The 18,336-nt window shown below is 37.6% G+C and overlaps 1 protein-coding gene across 1 annotated transcript in view; it reads left to right on the top strand.

The window, feature by feature from the left end:
- SULF1 (sulfatase 1) overlaps positions 1-14,589 on the top strand; it is a gene marked incomplete at its 3' end in the record, with an annotated part of 79,333 nt that extends 64,744 nt beyond the window's left edge. The window contains exons 18-19 of the mRNA XM_081326005.1: positions 11,537-11,629; positions 14,552-14,589. Of these exons, the coding sequence (XP_081182131.1) occupies positions 11,537-11,629; positions 14,552-14,564 (106 nt within the window). The remainder of the gene's footprint in view (positions 1-11,536; positions 11,630-14,551) is intronic.
- Positions 14,590-18,336: the final 3,747 nt, after the last annotated feature.

An 18,336-nucleotide genomic window follows, 5' to 3' on the forward strand; every position in this document is an offset into this window, starting at 1 on the left:
TGATACCCCACCCCAAAACCACGAATGATCTCACCCAGCGGCTTCATATAGATATTGAACAGGAGGGGAGAGAGGACCGACCCCTGAGGAACTCCACAAACGAGAGACCTCGGGGCGGACCTCTGCCCTCCCGTCAACACCGACTGCGAACGGCCCAAGAGGTAGGAGGAGAACCACTGCAAAACAGTGCCCCCCACTCCCAACCCCCTGAGACGTCGCAGCAGGATACCATGGTCGATGGTATCAAAAGCTGCTGAGAGATCTAATAGGACTAGGACAGAGGAACAACCCCTGTCCCGAGACCGCCAGAAATCATTCATCAGCACGACCAATGCCGTCTCCGTGCTGTACCCAGGCCTGAAACCCGATTGGTACGGGTCAAGATAATCAGTTTCCTCCAGGAACAGAGGAAGCTGATGCACCACCACACTCTCAATAACCTTCGCTAAAAAGCGAAGATTGGAGACTGGACGATAGTTATTCAAAATAGCTGGATCCAGGGCAGGCTTCTTGAGAAGGGGTCTCACCACCGCTTCCTTCAAGGCGGCGGGAAAGACACCCTCACTCAAAGAAACAGATATCACTGCCTGGAACCAGCCTCGTGTCTCCTCCCAAGCTGAATAAACCAGCCAGGAAGGGCACGGGTCTAATAAACAGGTGGTAGAGCTCAGCCTCCCCATAATCCTGTCTACCTCCTCGGGAGTCACAGGATCAAACTCAGTCCAGATAATACTCTCAAGACCGCTTGATTCCTCCCAGTCAGACTCTGCCCAGTCAGAGTCCAAACCTGTCCGAATCTGAGTGATTTTGTCCACCAGATGCTGGCTAAACTCCTCGGCCCGCCCCTGCAAGGGCTCCTCCCTCACCTCCTGAGAAAGGAGGGAACGAGTTACCCTAAACAGGGCGGCCGGGCGATTATCTGCGGACGCGATGAGGGCGGCGAAGTAATTAGACTTCGCCGTCCTCATCGCCGCGAGATAAGACCTAGTGAAAGATCTTATTCGCAATCGGTCAGACTCAGACCGGCTGGATCTCCAACAGCTCTCCAGACTCCGTCTCCGACATTTCATCTCCCGTAGCTCCACAGAAAACCATGGAGCCCATCGGGATCTACGCCGGATCAGGGGTCGCAAGGGTACAACCCGGTCAAGTGCCTCGGTGGCAGCCCTGTCCCAAGCCTCCACCAAGGCATCAGCCGGGCTGTGGGTGAGGGAGATAGGAATCGTTCTGGATCCATTAGGCGCCTGGGGCGGAACCACCTGGTCGGCTCCGCAGCCCAGCGGTTCTTTGCGTTTTCTGTATAATACTCATCAGAGAATGTTTATTTGAACACAGCAGACAAATTGTTATTTCTTGAAGTGTATTTAAATCCATGATTACACAATGTATTTCTTTGGTTCTTACTTATGAAGACACTTTTAAATTATTTAATATACTTATGAAAAAGATACTGCTTTTTATACTGCACAAAAGGCTGGCTTTGATGCAAAGCATAAATTATTTAAAAAGCTCAAAATATTTACCCTGTTGTATATGGTATATTTATACCTCCTAGATTAATACTTTCACATCCAACTATGAAGAGTGTTGAAAAGCATAACAGAGATACTCCACTGCAGATCATTGCTAGTTTTGCAGATTCTCTTGCACCAAGTTTCAGCTTTTTTATAATGTACCCTCCTAGGACAATACCAACACCAGCACTTGGAACAATAATCACACCTGATTAAAAAGAAAAAAGAAAAGGGGGAGAGTTAAAACATTTGTTGTGTTAAAATGTATAGTATGGAAATATCTTTTCTATAAGAGAAAGATGCCAACTCTCTACATTTTTTATATTAACAATATTTATAACCCTACCTTGAAGATCAATTGAATCCCCCAAGTTAGCTTATGAAATAGATAAATGTCATTCATTCGGTTAGCTAAGAGTTTTTTAGTGCTAAATAATTAGAAAATGAATATTCAGTGGATTATTTGTGGAACAACTTAAGATGCAGCTAATAAGGTGAGCATAATTTTTTTTAAAAAAAATCACTGTACAACAAAAATGAAGAGGTTAAAAAAGTGTAGCAATATTAATTTAGAATAGAAATTAGGGGAAAAAACCTGAGAGATAACAAGTTGCACTGAAATTACAAATTAGAATAAAGTTTAAAAGCCAGAGGAAGTACAATGTTATTGCTTATTACTGGAAATATGCTAACATCATTTCATATGTAACAAACCACTACTGAAGCCTCTCTTTAGAGCAGGCATGTCAAACTCACGATGTCACATGATGTCGTGTGATGTATTGCGACTTTTTCCCCATTGCCGGCAATAGGGTAGGCGCGGTTTTGGCATGATGCATCCGGCCCATGGGCCAGGAGTTTGACATACCTGCTTTAGAGCTTAACCTAATTGGCAATGTCACTTGTATGATGATATGTATTTATGAATCCAGAACAGGATGAACAAGTATTCTTCAGCTTACAATCAGTCACGTTACAATGGAAGCGAAAAAGGAGACTTATGACCCAGATTCAAATTGGGCCCTTCCACAGATATGTAACCAAACTTTGGGCACTCAATACGGCCACATTTACGGCCATTGCAGCATCCCACAATCACATGTGGGTTTAAGAGTTGCTTCTGGTTTTCAGCAAAACTACATCCATAGCAAACCACTGATTCTCTTAATGACTGCCACAAAAAAGATTGTAAAAATATTATGTCTATAAACTTAGCATTGAGGAATAAGAGAGTCTTCTCCCTTAGATATGGTAGATGATATATCAACCTGGAAAAATTGATCCTTGCCTCAATTAGAGATGGCATTAACATCAGTGAACAAGGTTTGAGAAGGTTCAATGCTACAATTTGGCCTGTCAGTCCTTCAAAGACTCAAAGGCTGTGTCACCAGAAAATGCAGTGTCAATTTTTTCCATTTTTTATTTTTGAGGAAGGTTGACTTTTTTTAGAACATGAATAGGAGTGAGAAGTATTTTTGTATCCACTTCATATAAAAATTAGCAAAAAGCCTCCTTATGATTTCCCTAGAATCAGAAGGAACTCTAAACAGAGATCTTTAAAGAAGGATAAAATACTGCTTTAGTTTTATATTAGCTGGGAAGGGAATAAGCTCCCAGTATAATGCCGCTTGGGGGGGGGGGCGAAAGCCCTAATAAGCAGGCATATACATAGAATGAAGGCTATTGCTAAGCACATTGTTTTGTGCTTTAAATTGTAAGCCGCCCTGAGTCTTCGGAGAAGGGCGGGATATAAATGGGATTTAAAAAATAAAACATGAAATGAAAAAAGAATAAAAGGTAGAGCTATATTGCCTTATGTCCTTTATCTATAACATAATTATTGAAGGTCATAGTTAATATACCATTTCAGAGATTTTATGGGATTGTGATTTTTTTATGCTAGGAATATTGGGTTTCTGATTGGGGTTGTTTTTGTTTTGAAGTTTTATTTGATGGGTGAGCAGTATAAAAAGGAAAATCTATTAATTTTGGGATTTTAAAGCCTGAGAAATTATAATCCTCAATTTAAGACCATAATCAGGACTGGAATTTCTGTTGCTAAGCAATAGTCATAAAGTGTAATGTTACATGACCACATCACTTAGCAACAGCAATCCTAGAACTTCCCATTGTCATCATAACTCACTTGTGGCTGGGAGGGAAGTGAAGAGGGAGGAATCCCAGGTAGGAAAAGCAGATGTTGCACAGGGATGGAGGAGGCCCTAGAATGGCCAATGCAATGCAGCATGAGCTCAGGGAGAAAGAGAAAGAGGGTGTGGAACATAAGCATGCACATGTGAGCGCAGGGAGGCTGGAGAAAGAACAGGCTGCAACTTAGGGCTTTTTAGTATGCTGTGATGCTGAGGATGAAGGAAGCGCCTGAGCTGCAGCACAACTTGAAGGCACAGTCTCCCCAGGAAGCTCAGAAGCCTAGCTCCTGCCCAGCATGGTCAAGCAGTACAAAGGGGCTTCTTCTCGTTGCAGGAAGTAATCCCAGCCCACTTCCAGCCATTGTTGCTCTTGCCACCTTGCTCTCCCAAGGCATGCCTGCCCTGGCTTTTTACACGGCCACTGCTGGCCTCATAAGACCATCTTCCCCAAGTCTTGCAAGAAAACACATTGGGCAATCTGGGAAAGAAGTCAATATATTCCCCCTTTATGGTTAGGAAAAATGACAATAGAATATTTACCAGCTATATGAATATTTTTTTTAGAATGGAAGGCCTAGAAATCAAAAGTCCACTATTTATAATTTTTAATAACCAAACTAAAACCAAGCTGAACTTTTATTAAGATTTTTAAGTATCTTATCAAAATTATGTAACTAATAATATGTATGAACTGCAAGGCACTCTAAAAATAGTATTCCGTTATGCTGTTTCTTGCTCAAAATAAAATTCAAAACTAAAGCTTATGCTTAGTTACTGCATAAAGCAGACATGTCAAACACAAGGCCCGGGGGCCAGATCCGGCCCGTGAAGTGGTTTCATGCGGCCCGCAAAGCCATCCTGGAAACAGTGAGGGAACGGCCCCCACTGCCTTGGCCCTGGCCCAGAGATCCTCCTCCTGCCAGAGACCCTCAGATCTGTCCCACTCCTGCCCAGGCCCCCATAGGCACCCTTGATGCGAACGATGTGGAGCTGGCCATGCCCACCCAGTAGGCCATATGCACTTTAGCCACGCCTACCCAGTAGGCCACGCCCACCCTGACCACACCCACCCAGCCCCCTGAGGGCAACCGCAATGCTGATGCGGCCCTCAATGAAATTGAGTTTGACACCCCTGCCCTAAAGCAAAACCAGTTTTCAGTGAACAGATTCCTGCTTCCCAGTTTGATTTGTCAAAATTCCCCACATAGAGAACTGCAGTATTTTATAAAAATTTCTTTCTGATGGCTTCTCATACATGTAACTACAATCCTTGTTGTATTTAGTACAGAATAAAGAGAATTCATTTCTTGGTAAATACACATAGGATTGGCTTCTAGAACCTATTTTAATTAGGCTGTATGTCTTTATGCATTTTGACACACACTGACATATGTTTTCAAAGAAGTGTTGCATGTGGCCACTTAATATCTAAACACGTTACACAGAAAATCAGGCGGCTTCAAATTAGTGTGATCATCTTAGAAAAACAGTGTTAAAGTTTTTCCCCATTTTTTTCTCCTTAATAACTGAATCACCCTACAGTATATTAATCTTATTTTAAAAGCTTTTTAAATTGTGTATTATTGTTTAAGAACAAATTACACAGCCCAATTTTATACTCCTAAGTAAAAGTAAACCTAACAATTTCCACACTTGTTTATGCATTTTCAACCAATAAATTATAAGTCTATTTGATTTTTTATAAAAACAAAATACATTTGAAATAATCATACTCTCATACTGAATATCAATATTATACAGGACTACCATTCATGAATGACAAATTTATTTAATGGCAAGTGTACTGAACCAAGTTACCTCAAACCAAGAGATGACAGATTATTTATAATCGGAAAACCAAAATGCCTTAAGAAAGTTTAGCTTCCAGGATACAACTCCAGATTATTCAAAAAAGATTAATATTGAAAGTTATGGGTTGTAAGAACTAATGAGCTTATTTTTTGTCATTTCATTATTTAAATCAGAGGTCCCCAATCCCTGGTCCATGGACAGGCACCGGTCCATGGCATGCCAGCAACTGGGCTGTGAAAACAAGCAAAGCCCCATCCCTGGGATACAGGCAGCATGTAAAACCACAACCTCTGCAGTCCATGGAAAAATCTTTCTCCATGGAACCGGTCCCTGATGGTCACTGATTTAAATGCCATAAGTGGTCTAAAAAACACATGTAATTAGTTATTAAAATATTACTGACAATTCTACTAAAGTTCTTTGGTAATAAACACACTAAATTTGTCTCTGATGATTGACTAGTAGTCTTGCCAAGATGTAATCTGCATGAATCTTTTCTAATTTACTTATGTGAATCAAATTATGTGTACGCATTTTAAATTTTGTAGTTTGGTAAGTTTCTTGGCTGAAAATAGAACAAGCATAAGGCATATGGTTTGCTACTACATGATAACAGATATTGAAAATCTCCAACTGAAGGGCTACATCATGTTAAATAGTATGGACAGCCTCAGTTGCAACTGCACCAGATACCGGATAAGCTGTTGCTAAAATAGATTTCTGGTCTCAGCCGGTTTGGCAACACTTAATTTATTTATTTTGTGTACTGACATAATCATCAAGGACACCTGGCAATTACAAGAACAAAAACATCCTAAAGTATATTCAAAACATTATTTAAATATATGCTAAATATTCAAAGAAAGAAAATAAAAATACAGAGCAATAAAAATGTTATGATTGTAGACAAATCATTCATATATGTACATTTTAGTGATAAATAAAATCCATGCAACACTTCAAAGATAAGAATGATGATTAAAAAAACGTAAGTTTTAATTCATAGTATAAGAGCAAACAATTAAAGTTAGTAATGCCAGAATTTTTCCCCTGCTACTGATGAATCTCATCTGTTAAAGCCCAGATCAGTAGTTCTATCAGTTACTTGTAAATCTCAAAAGAACAAATCTCAGTCAATCTCATATTAGAATCATCAAATTTTGCAAAAATGATACCATTTTAATTTGTTAGTGTTAATGGTGTGGGTTGATCAAGAAGCTGTTTGGTGGAAAACCAAACATCATACTGAAACAAATCCTATGTTGCTAATCCACATGGTATAAACAGCAAATATAAAGCTATACATGTTAAGGCAGAGAATCTGCACATTTATAACAATTAAGAACAGAGTCCTGATTATTTTCCATTAACTTTATTTTTTTGAGTTGAGGAACATAATCCTTAAAAGATTTATTTACAGCAATATCTTACCAGTGTAGATGCTGGCATTGGAAGCTGGCATGCCAAACTGTGACTCAATGAACTTGGGAATAAAGGTAATAAAAGCAGTAACAATGGCACATTCAGCTGTGTATGACAAACTCACAAAAAGGAATGTCATGTTGCTTAAGATCCTGAAAGCTGCTCTTGGAAGTTCTATAAAAAAGACAAAAAGCAATAAAAGGAGACCTAAATGTTGTCCAGAATGAATGGGAGGCAAAGAACAAACAAGGTATCACTTAGTAAGTGGTTGCCCTCTCAAGCCATAAAGAAGTTCTCAAGTGTTCCACTGGATACAAAAAACTCTAGTGTGTTTTCCCAAAGCATTTTGTGAGATAGCATATATTCCATATGCAGAAAGTTCAAGGTACAATTATTAGCTTCCCCACTGAAAAAAATATCAGATAGCACATAATGGCAAATATCACTGATAAATTTTTTTTGCTATCAGAGAAGTTTAGTAATTGGGTCAGTTCTGGACTCAGCCAAAGGCTAAAATCCTTCCTGTGTACATATAACCAGATTATTGGGGGGAAGAGACTTGGCATAAAGATTACTTATCAGTACCCTTGCCCTCGTTCCCCTTCCCTATAATACCTTGCTTTACTCAAATAACAATCACATAGCTATGGGGGAGGGGGGACTCTATGAAGAAAATTTATAAATTGGTAACTGCTTTGAGATTCCTTCTTGCAGCAAAGCAAAATGCAACTTTTACTACCATGCTCAATAAATATAAAAAACTGCTTTTTTTGTTTACGTTGTTCATGACAGAGAAATACCAAAGAATGTCAGTTATGCCATCCTCATTATTTCTGAACTTAAGTAGAAGAAATGAAAATACTGCTCAAAAATAACAAATTCAAATTATTTCTTCTTAGGAGGAACTTCGCAATAAACTCAGTCTTAAGTTTCATCTTACTGAAAAGTGAAGCAGCTGTCAGCCGATTTTTTTATAGCTTTAACTTAGTAGCTGGATATATGGTATTTGAGTCTTGTAACATCTCTAAGACTTTTTAAAAATCCAGTCCAATATTTCTATGTGTGGTTCAATTAGAACTGGAGCTTGGAGATCAAGGGCTTCACTACACAGAGATATATAACGTTTCATAATTAAATTCAAATTCAAATACAGGTAATCCTTGACTTACAATTCATTTAGTGACCGTTCAAAGTTACAACAGCATTGAAAAAAGTGATATATGACCTTTTTTCATACTTATGGCCACTGCAGGATCCCCATGGTCATCTGATCAACATTAGAATACTTAGCAGACTCATATTTATGATGGTTGCAGCGTCCCAGGGTGATGTGGTCACCTTTCATAACCTTCTGACAAGCAAAGTCAATGGGGAAACTGAAATTCACTTAACAACTATGTTATTAACAACTGCAGTGATTTACTTAACAACTATGGCAAGAAAGGTCATAAAATGAAGCAAAACCTACTTAACTTATGTCTCACTTAACAACAGAAATTTTGGGTTCAGTTGTGGTTGTAAGGTGTGGACTACCTGTATGGATGTTTGTTTGAAAAGGGTATTAGTGAGAACTTCAGAATATAAGAAATGAAAATGAAATAATATTATTTCATCCACTCTTAAGGTTTACAATTCTCTTTGCACCATACATACTGTATGTTCATTTTTGTGAGCTACTTTGAAAGCTAATATTAAGATATTTAAACATTGAGATGTTTAAATATGAGGATATTACAGTAGCACTAAATGGTTTTTCATATCAAGTACGTAGACATATCAAAATCTTTTTTTAATTAATAAATTCACACTTGTAATCCCCTGCTTCCCCCAAGAAAGGAAACAATATTAAAATGGAAAGTACCAGAATAAAAAACAAATTATTCACAGCAGGACCTAAGTGTACTTGTATCTAATTCAGATCCAATAGCTTCTGACTGCTACTGCTATGGCACAGAATTTAGCCAACTTCCTAGAAACTTCACAATCATTTAATGTTGGGTTACTTGTAATGTTGGGACCAATCCCAGTAATTCATAATTATATGAAATATTAACCCCATCTTCCAAAACTAGAGGATTTCAAAAGTACATGTGTGACCATCTCAATATTTCCCATCGCCCAGTACGCTCACACAGAGAAGGCCTCCTCAGGGTACCGTCAGCTAGACAGTGTTGGCTGGCGACCCCCAGGGGAGAGCCTTCTCTGTGGGAGCACCAGTCCTGTGGAACCAACTCCCTCCTGAGCTTCGGATGGCCCCAGATCTCCAGTCCTTTCGCCGCGGCCTCAAAACACTCCTTTTCCACCTGGCTGACATGGACTGACAGGGATTTTAATTATGTTTTTAATTTTTAACTCTAATTTTTAATTTATTTTAATTTTAATTTTAATTTATTGTACAGGGGCCTTTAATTTTAATTTTTATTTTAACTTCTGTGTTTATTGTATGTTATTGTTGTTAGCCACCCTGAGTCCTTCGGGAGATAGGGCGGCGTATAAGTCCCAATAATAAATAAATAAATAAATAAATAAATAAATAAATAAATAAATAAATAAATATCTATATGCATGTATGTCGGTATTATGTTCCATATATGACATATTATTCCATCTCCTAGTTCAGCAGCCCCCAACCTTTTGGGCACCAGGGACTGGTTCCATGGAGAGGAATTATAATTACTATAATTATTTATGATATGGAGATATCATAATCTTTATTTTAAAAATATTAAAACATTCCGATTACTAAAAACAAAATTCAGGAAATTCAGGAAACAAAATTCAGGAAACATTTATACGATCAAATCAGGCAGCAATGTTATATAGCACCTGCCAAGATGTCCAGATGTTTCTCCTAGAATTGTGGTGCAACTTTAAGAAGCTGCAGACAGCTGCTATGTGAGCACATACTCCAAAATATCTTTTTCCCCCTTAATTGCAAAGTTCTGCACAGCCTTAGCATGTAAACTACCAAGCAGCACATTGCTCATGCTGAACAAGCTAATTAATTCAGTCAGCTAAGCTTGCTTAGTAATTTCCAGATAGCACTATCTGGACAAGTACCATATTTTCAGCTTCCTCAAATCTAATTTGACTTCCCATCATTTAAATAACTACCATTTCCTAATTTTATGTGGAAATGGAAACCACCTTCATGTGGGAAAATTAAGAATGGTGATAAGTCACTTTGCAAAGATTGGCTATAGCAACAGACATTTGCACATTTTTCCATATTTTTCTTAAACTATGAAAAATATGTCCCAAGGGTACTTTTCCAAAAGGCAACTGGATTTTCTTTGTTTTTCCCTGAAGATGTCTCACTTCCCATCCAAGAAGCCCCCTCAGCTCTGACATCTCTGAGCTGAGGGGGCTTCTTGGATGGGAAGCGAGACATCTTCAAGGAAAAACAAAGAATGTGCAATTGCCTTTTGGAAAGTACCTTTGGGACAACCATGACCACCTTCCTTCCCTTCATTCATCACCTTCAGCATACGTACCTTCACCAACCTGGGATACTACTTTAGTACAAGTAATATTGGTACATGGAAACAAGAAAAAGCAATGGGAAATATCAAGAAGGGGAATTCGATTACAGATTTATAAAGTATTTTTCTAAAACTGGGACTAAATTATGACTATGACCAATATATAGAAACACAAATGTTGAAACGAGTCCTTCAAGTGTATGGGTCTTCTTTGCTCTTCTTCTCCATTAAGCACAGTTTACATATTTATCACAGAACAATAGAAGCTGAGTTTTAAGTGCATGGTCTCCATTTTATAGTGGAGATGAAAATCTGGCCATCATGGAACCTCAACAGTTCAACAGCGTAAAGAGCCCAATTTTTACCCCTACTTAAACGAAGTGGGCAGAAAAAAAATAGCACAATCTATCTTGCATGCCACAACGAGGATGAAACTAGTATTTTATCTTTGCTACACCACAAATTAGCTGAAAATGGAGTATATGTTTTATGACTATGCCTCTCTATCATGAACACAGATATTTTTATAAATATAGTTTGGGAGAGACGATTCAAAATTCGAAGCAAAAACCCCCCATTAAATTTTAATAGTTCCCACAAAGGCAATATAATGTAGCTCTTGACCTGGAAAAAGTTTCCTATTGTTGATTGAGGAGACTGTATTCAGGCTTTGCCTTTAGCCCAGCATCCTTAGCCAATCTATTTTTCATAATGCTGATAACAGCAAAAAAATAGTAGATAGGATTTACATAGCTTTATCAAGCCACTCAAGCTTGATAAAGGCTGTTTATGGAATACAGCCTGCCTGAATAGGCTTGGGGGGCTCAATATTGATTTTTTGAATGAAGCAATTTACCCTGCAACTAATGTAGAACCAACTGAATCAAAGTCCTCTACTTTAGTACTGCTCCTAACTAAATAAATGTATTTTTATATCAGTTTTCAACAACAAATAACAATTCTATGAATTTAAGTTTCATCCTAATCTGATTGTTTCAAACAGGAAATTCTTTACCTTTAACATTCCTTCCAAAGCCCATTGATGTAGGAATTTCCGAGTCTAGCTCATTTTTGCTATTCACTTTTTCTTTCACAATATCATCATCACTTGAAACATCATCACAGTGCATCTTTTTTTTCTTTTTCTTGTGTCGAGGTGGGAGCTTTTTGGGAAAAGCAAACATTGGAAGTATAACAAGAAGCATCACACTAGCACAAAGGAGGAATCCACTCCACCTAAAATCAGAAGGTAAGAAATAACATTTACCAATAGGGTTATATTTATTACATCAAGCAATACAATAATAGATATCATTGCTTATAAGCATACATATTTAAACACAAAAAAACCTCTACAGCAGGAAGCAGAAATTTACACTTGGTGTTACTGTTCGTCCCATAAAACAATTACCATGTAAGTGACTTGAAAAGAAATCACAAAAGCTGCATCCGAAATAGATAAAAATTATATACATAATTCTTGCTTAATGACCAATTGTATAGCAACCATTCAAAGTTACAACGGACTTCCATAGAGCTACTTATGAACCATTTTCAAAGTTCTGATACCCACCATTCCTTGATTATGCATTATCCTTTCCATACAAACATACAATTGCAAACTACATATTTACCATAACACAGGTTGCTTGTAATTTCCTCAAGAAGGTGCCATTATATAATATACTCACATTATAGCCAGCCAATATTATAACAACTGTAATCTAATGTATCTAGAGGACATCAGTTATAACTATTCCAAGACTAAATTTATAAATTCTAGTGGCATGGCCCTTGCAGTCTTCTACAGCCGCTGATGGTACTTTCTCCATCATTCTATGATTCTAATTAATAATTAACTTTAGCTGTCATATCTATTCTATGGATCACAAATGCTTCTAATTTACTGAAGCTTAACCTTTAATTTATGCAGTTGATCAGAGGCACCTCACCAGCTAATTATTATGAATGAAAAGACTACTATAATTCTCATACCTAGATTATGGCATGAACATACATAGGTAGATAGAAATGGAAATTTCCCACATTTCTAGATCACTAATTGCTGTCAAATTCACTACCTATGATCTTAATATACCATATAAAGAACTTCCTTAATGAGAATTTGTTACAAAAAGTAAGCTATAGACTTCATAGTTACTCAGTTACCCTGAATGCCTAATTATAGAAGAAAAGAACCCTGTAATTTCTATCTGGCAGGTTTTGGGCATGAATGTTTGGAAAAATCTGAGGCCATACTTCTTCAAATTAAGTTCTCAACTATTATCGTGATTAAATTGGCATCTCACTTGCCTGTAATTCTTGTATAATTATTACTACTGCTTTGTTGTAGCTGCAACTTTTGTTAAATCTCTTTTCTCCTAAAGTAACATTTTTCAATGTGATCAATTTAAAGAGTGGCCTAGCAGTGAACCTATGCACTTTTTAACCCAAAGTAGATTTTGATATTTAGCAAGAAGAACAACTGCACAAATCTACAAGAAATGGCAATTACTATTTCTGGGCCAAACTACAGACAAAACTTTGCTGCTTATTTCATTGTATCAAAAAACAGAATGACCACATATGCCATATGCACTTCTTAAAACTACCTATTTAAAACAAATCCATTCATTTTTGGACAATAGAAAAGATAAAAGGAATTCAAAAAAACTGAGGCTGCAGTCAGAGGCTTAAGGGATGATTCAAAGTTTGTTCTAATTGCTGTAGCATAAAGAAGAAGAGGGAAGAAATTAGTTTCTGGCTACATTTTCGGCATTTATCTGACAGTTGTTTGTACTCAGCATCTGATATTTAAATGTGCAGCTTTTCTACAGCTGATAAATGCATTAAATTATCATGGCTAATGGATGTTGATAGACTGGTTTCCATATTTCTTCATAATCGTTTTATAAATTGAGTTGTCAATATTGTGCCTATAGACTTGGAAGATCAAGCAATAAATGAAGAATATATTTTCAACAATCTGTATACAGTATATAAAAATCATATAAACAAAGCAGTCTTCCTATACTGATGACAAGCTGTGCCAGAAATTTGCACACATAAGTACAAACATGTACATAAAAAATGCCAGGTGGAAAAGGAAGGCATCAGCTCCAATGTTATTACTTTTTATTTTTTTAGCGGGTAACTTGCACCTGAAAGCAGGACAAGAAGCAACAGATGGAAACTAGTCAAGGAGAGAAGCAACCTAGAACTAAGGAAAAACTTCCTGACAGTTAGAACAATTAACCAGTGGAACAACCTGCCTCCAGAAGCCGTGAATGCTCCAACACTGGAAGTTTTTAAGAAGAGACTGGCCAGCCACTTGTCTGAAATGGTATAGGGTTTCCTGCCTGAGCAGGGGGTTGGACTAGATGACCTCCAAGGTCCCTTCCAACTTATTATTATTATTATATATGCGTAACTTATATATATGCATAAATTTGGCCCGTATTTGGGCCAAAGTGTTTAAAATACTCAAGGTATGTCTCTCTCTCTCTCTCTCTCTCTCTCTCTCTCTCTCTCTCTCTCTGTGTGTGTGTGTGTGTGTGTGTGTGTGTGTGTGTGTGTGTGTATACACACATACACACACACACATATACACATACATGTTTTTGGCTACAGCTATTCAAAACATAGCATACAGGATCAAAGAATACATGAACAGATGTTAAATATTACTGATCAAATGATCATCAAATATTAAATATTATTGTTATCTTGCACATAAAACCCCCACATGCTTGCAGCTTACCAGTTACCAATGAACTGTGGGTCACTTTGGTCAATCTGAACAGTACTTGTAGGATGTACATAAAACCCAATAAGAACACCTCCCAATAAATATCCTGCTGCAGGACCAAGAGCTCCCATTACATACATGATAGCTGTAAAAGAGGAAAGAAAATTCAAACACATCAAACAGTATCATATTAGAGAACATAAGATTAAGCAATATGCTATAGCAATTTAACCATTTTCAAAAAGTAAAAGAACAGGAGACTAAGCACTTTCCTGGACTTTTTGTTCTTTTTTTCTGCAATTTCTGTCTTTCCCTATATTCTCTGTGCATAAGAGAAAAAAGTTTTGGAAAAACACGTCCCAGCAAAAGCATGTTAATAAAGATCACAGTTTATAGTAAATCTTCCCTCTTTCTTAAATGCAGCTCAACTAAATGAAAAAAACAACAATTAAGCATGAGAGAATAAAAACTGTGCAGTGGAACATTTAAGATTCAAAGGCAAGAAGCTGCTCTGGAGGTAAGGAGGGTGCTTAAATCAACATATTAAATAATCTGGGATCCTGCGGCAGTTGTGGAAGGCAGCTGCCTAACTTGGGAAATGATACAGCTGCTTTAAGGACTTGTAGACACCCGCCGTATGACTGTTCCCAAAAAGGCAAAAAGAAAAAAATATTTATTCGTATTATAGAAGGGGGGAAAAACAGTGAAAGGTTTCTGTAAGGGAAGGAATTCAGACATAGAATATCAAGAGTGAAAAGAGCATTTACTATGTAAGGAGAAACAGTATTTCTATTTGCTATAATATATTTAGCTTTTGGTAACCGTGCCATCAAGGAAGATGGTCCACAACATAAACTCATACTGATCAATACTGATATAACCTTTTTTATTATTATAATCAGGCATTGGTCACTGCTAGTTGAAAGTTAAAAGTCCACCTTAATGCTATTGGTTGATTAATATCTTTTTTGGATATTATCTTAAATCTTATGATGTTCTAAATTCGGATCTTATAAATTAATAATATCTCCTACTGGGTGCCAGGAAGGCTATTTTTAATACTTGGAGACTTAGATTAATATAAATGAAGCATGCTTCCAAAGGATTACACAACTTTGAAGCAATAACAAAAAGAATTTAAAAAAATTTGGATAAAACTCACCAAGACCTTATGTTTAGGCAATTTTTAGCTCTGTCACTGGAGTGGATAAATAAGGACAGAAATATTTTTCCCCATTGGCTACAACCAAAGAAATAGCCCCTAACTAGCTATTGTCACTGGACTATTTGCCACCTTCCAGGTAAACTCTTCTTTTAGAACAGAAGAGCAAGGTAAGTTGAACTATAAAGGGAAATAAATGCATTTGAACACTCTTGCTCTGCAACTCTATAGAGAGAAAAAAAATATTTTTGAATTTGCAGCACTCACATCATCTTTGACTAGCAGCTCACAAAGGTTTCATTGTGAAATCATGTTCCTTCACAAGGGTTACAGGACATCTTGGTACCAGAAAAAGAGGTTCTGTAGATGAGGCATCTAAATTACTGAAAGGCTGAAGTCTAGATCTTGCTTCCCATTACAGCTGCTCTAAGCAAAAGACCATTTACTTTAGCCAACTATGTTTACCGACATTCTGCATGCTTCACATAGTACAGTAGGACATTCTTGCTGGCTAGATTTGAAATTATTTATTTTATTTTTTTTATTTTTATTACATTTATATCCCGCCCTTCTCCGAAGACTCAGGGCGGCTAACAAGCTTAGCAGTAGCCTTCATTCTATGTATATGCCTGCTTGTTAGGGCTTTCACACACACCCCAAGCGGCATTATTACAAAGTCAGCTTATTGCCCCCAACAATCTGGGTCCTCATTTTACCTACCTCGGAAGGATGGAAGGCTGAGTCAACCTTGAGCCTGGTGGGATGCGAACCTACACTAATTGCAGGCAGCTGGTGTTACTTAAGGAGGCATTAGCCCACTGCTCCACCAAGGCTCATCATACTTCACCTGATCTTGATTCTCTCCCTCTGTTAACGCATCTTAGCACTGGAAGACAGCTTTATTCAGAAAATTCAGTCAGATCAGATTCTCATGTTTTGTTGTTCTACCCATGTATTAGTCAGGACTCTTTTCTAACAATGTTCCTGATGGCTAAAAAATAAATAAATGAATCAGCAAGCTTCTGGTAAGAAACTACTCTTCTGAAACAAGTAGGAACCTTGCCAAACACATCAATTGCTATACTGAGGAATCATCTTATCATTAGGTTTATATGAGAGTCCTTTTGACAAGTGTTTAGGGCACTGGAGTAGGAGTTGGCAAGCCTCAATTCTAATCTTGCCTTAGACACAGAGGCTAACTGAGTGACCTTGAGGCAGTCACTCTCTTTTAGCCATCATTACAATAAATATGGCAAATATGATGAAGTCTGAGTATATGTGTGCAACAGAGTTAACACACATCCTTTTTTCTAGACATATCCCATATTTCACTCCTTAAATTTCCAGCTGGAGACAGTTTGAAAATACTTTAAAATGTCTGGTGTTCAAGGGTATAAAATAAGAACAAGGAGCACTTTGCTAAAATCAGCTACAGCTGCTGTGCTTTCATGTCATGTCTGTCTATGCAGTAGAAGATGTGATAAAAGAAGCCAGAGCAATCAGCCCAGCAACAGTATTGCCATCCAATGGATAAACCCTTATATGTTGTTTAAGGGTTTATCCATGAGTAGCCACCCCAGCTAATGAAGCCCTCCTTCTCTCCTACACATTTTCCTCACTTGCTGCCTCTATAAGCTTAAGCGAGTGAGCAAGAAATGGTAATGACAGTGGCAATATGAGCAAAATGGGTAGATGTTAAACAAGAGATAACTTTGACATACCTCATAGATGGGGTGCTGAGGCCATGTAAGCACACAAAGACATAACAATGAGCTGGACAACCATATTAATAATAAACAAGCAAACCATCTTCCCTTCCTCCAGTCAACACCAACTGAAATTGGTTCTTGAGACAGAAGAACCCCTATAGCATAGTGCTCACAACTTGAAACCGATCCAGAAGCACTGAAATGGATGCACCATTACAGAATTAAAATCAAATTGAAAAATTGAAAATTACAAGAGTTAAAAAAGATGGGGTTATGCCATTAAGCGACCACCTCCCCACCCACAAGGTTTAATCCCCATGCCAATTGCCAGAGCCAGGTCTTGACGCTTTTCTAAAAGGCCAGAAGTATGGGAGCGCCCCTCACCTCTGGGGACAAGATGTTCCTTACAGTGTGAGCAGCAGTACAAAAGGCTTTCTTCCTAGACCCTGGGAGTTGAAATTCTGGATGGGACAGGACAATGAAATAGGAATGAGACAGTTGCTCAGGTAACCTGGTCCATGAAGGGCCTTAAAGGTAATAACTAACATTTCGAATTGGACCCAGTAGCAAACTGGCACCCAATGCAGCTCATACAGCAAGAGTTGTTACATGCACAATCCTATATACACGGACAAATATACAATCACAAATATACACCAACACACAATAGCAGTATCACAGCCCATGCTACAGTATGATTGTTAATTCAATCTTCATGTCTAAAGTTGAAAAATGACGATCTCAGCAACTGAATAACAAAAACACCAAAAAGTCCCCTGGCATCTTACAAATAAATTTATTGTGGCATCAGCTACTATGGCCCACAGCTATCCTTCCAGTTTTGAAAAGATGGAGTTTACTGTTTATCTTCTTCAAGCCAAATATTTATACTGTCTGTTATCCTCTTCAGCTTAATCTACTGTCTGGTTTATCATCTTCAAACTAAATGTTAGAAAGACAGTATTGGTACATTAAAATAATAAATCACATCAGTGAAACAAAAGCCTAAAAACCAAAATCAATTTATGACTCTGTTTAAATTGTTAATATGTCCCATTGCAGGCTGGGGTCACAGACTATCAACATGAAAAAATATAGTTAATTCTGATTTTAGAAGAACAAAGTATGATTACTTCAATCTGCATAAAAACTGATAATTTAATCTGCATAAAAACTATAAACTCTAATATTCCCTTGCTGGTGTTTTGAGGGGTGTTCTTGGCTTTTGCCCAAACCTTTGGAAAGGATGACTGAAGTCCCCTTTGGATTGCGTGGGTCTGTCGTTTTTCATTTCTGTATGGCTTTGTCATCTTTGCTATCATTTACTCCTTTATTTT

Source organism: Vipera berus, assembly GCF_964194415.1.
Source record: "Vipera berus genome assembly, chromosome: 3".
Lineage (NCBI taxonomy): Eukaryota > Metazoa > Chordata > Lepidosauria > Squamata > Viperidae > Vipera > Vipera berus.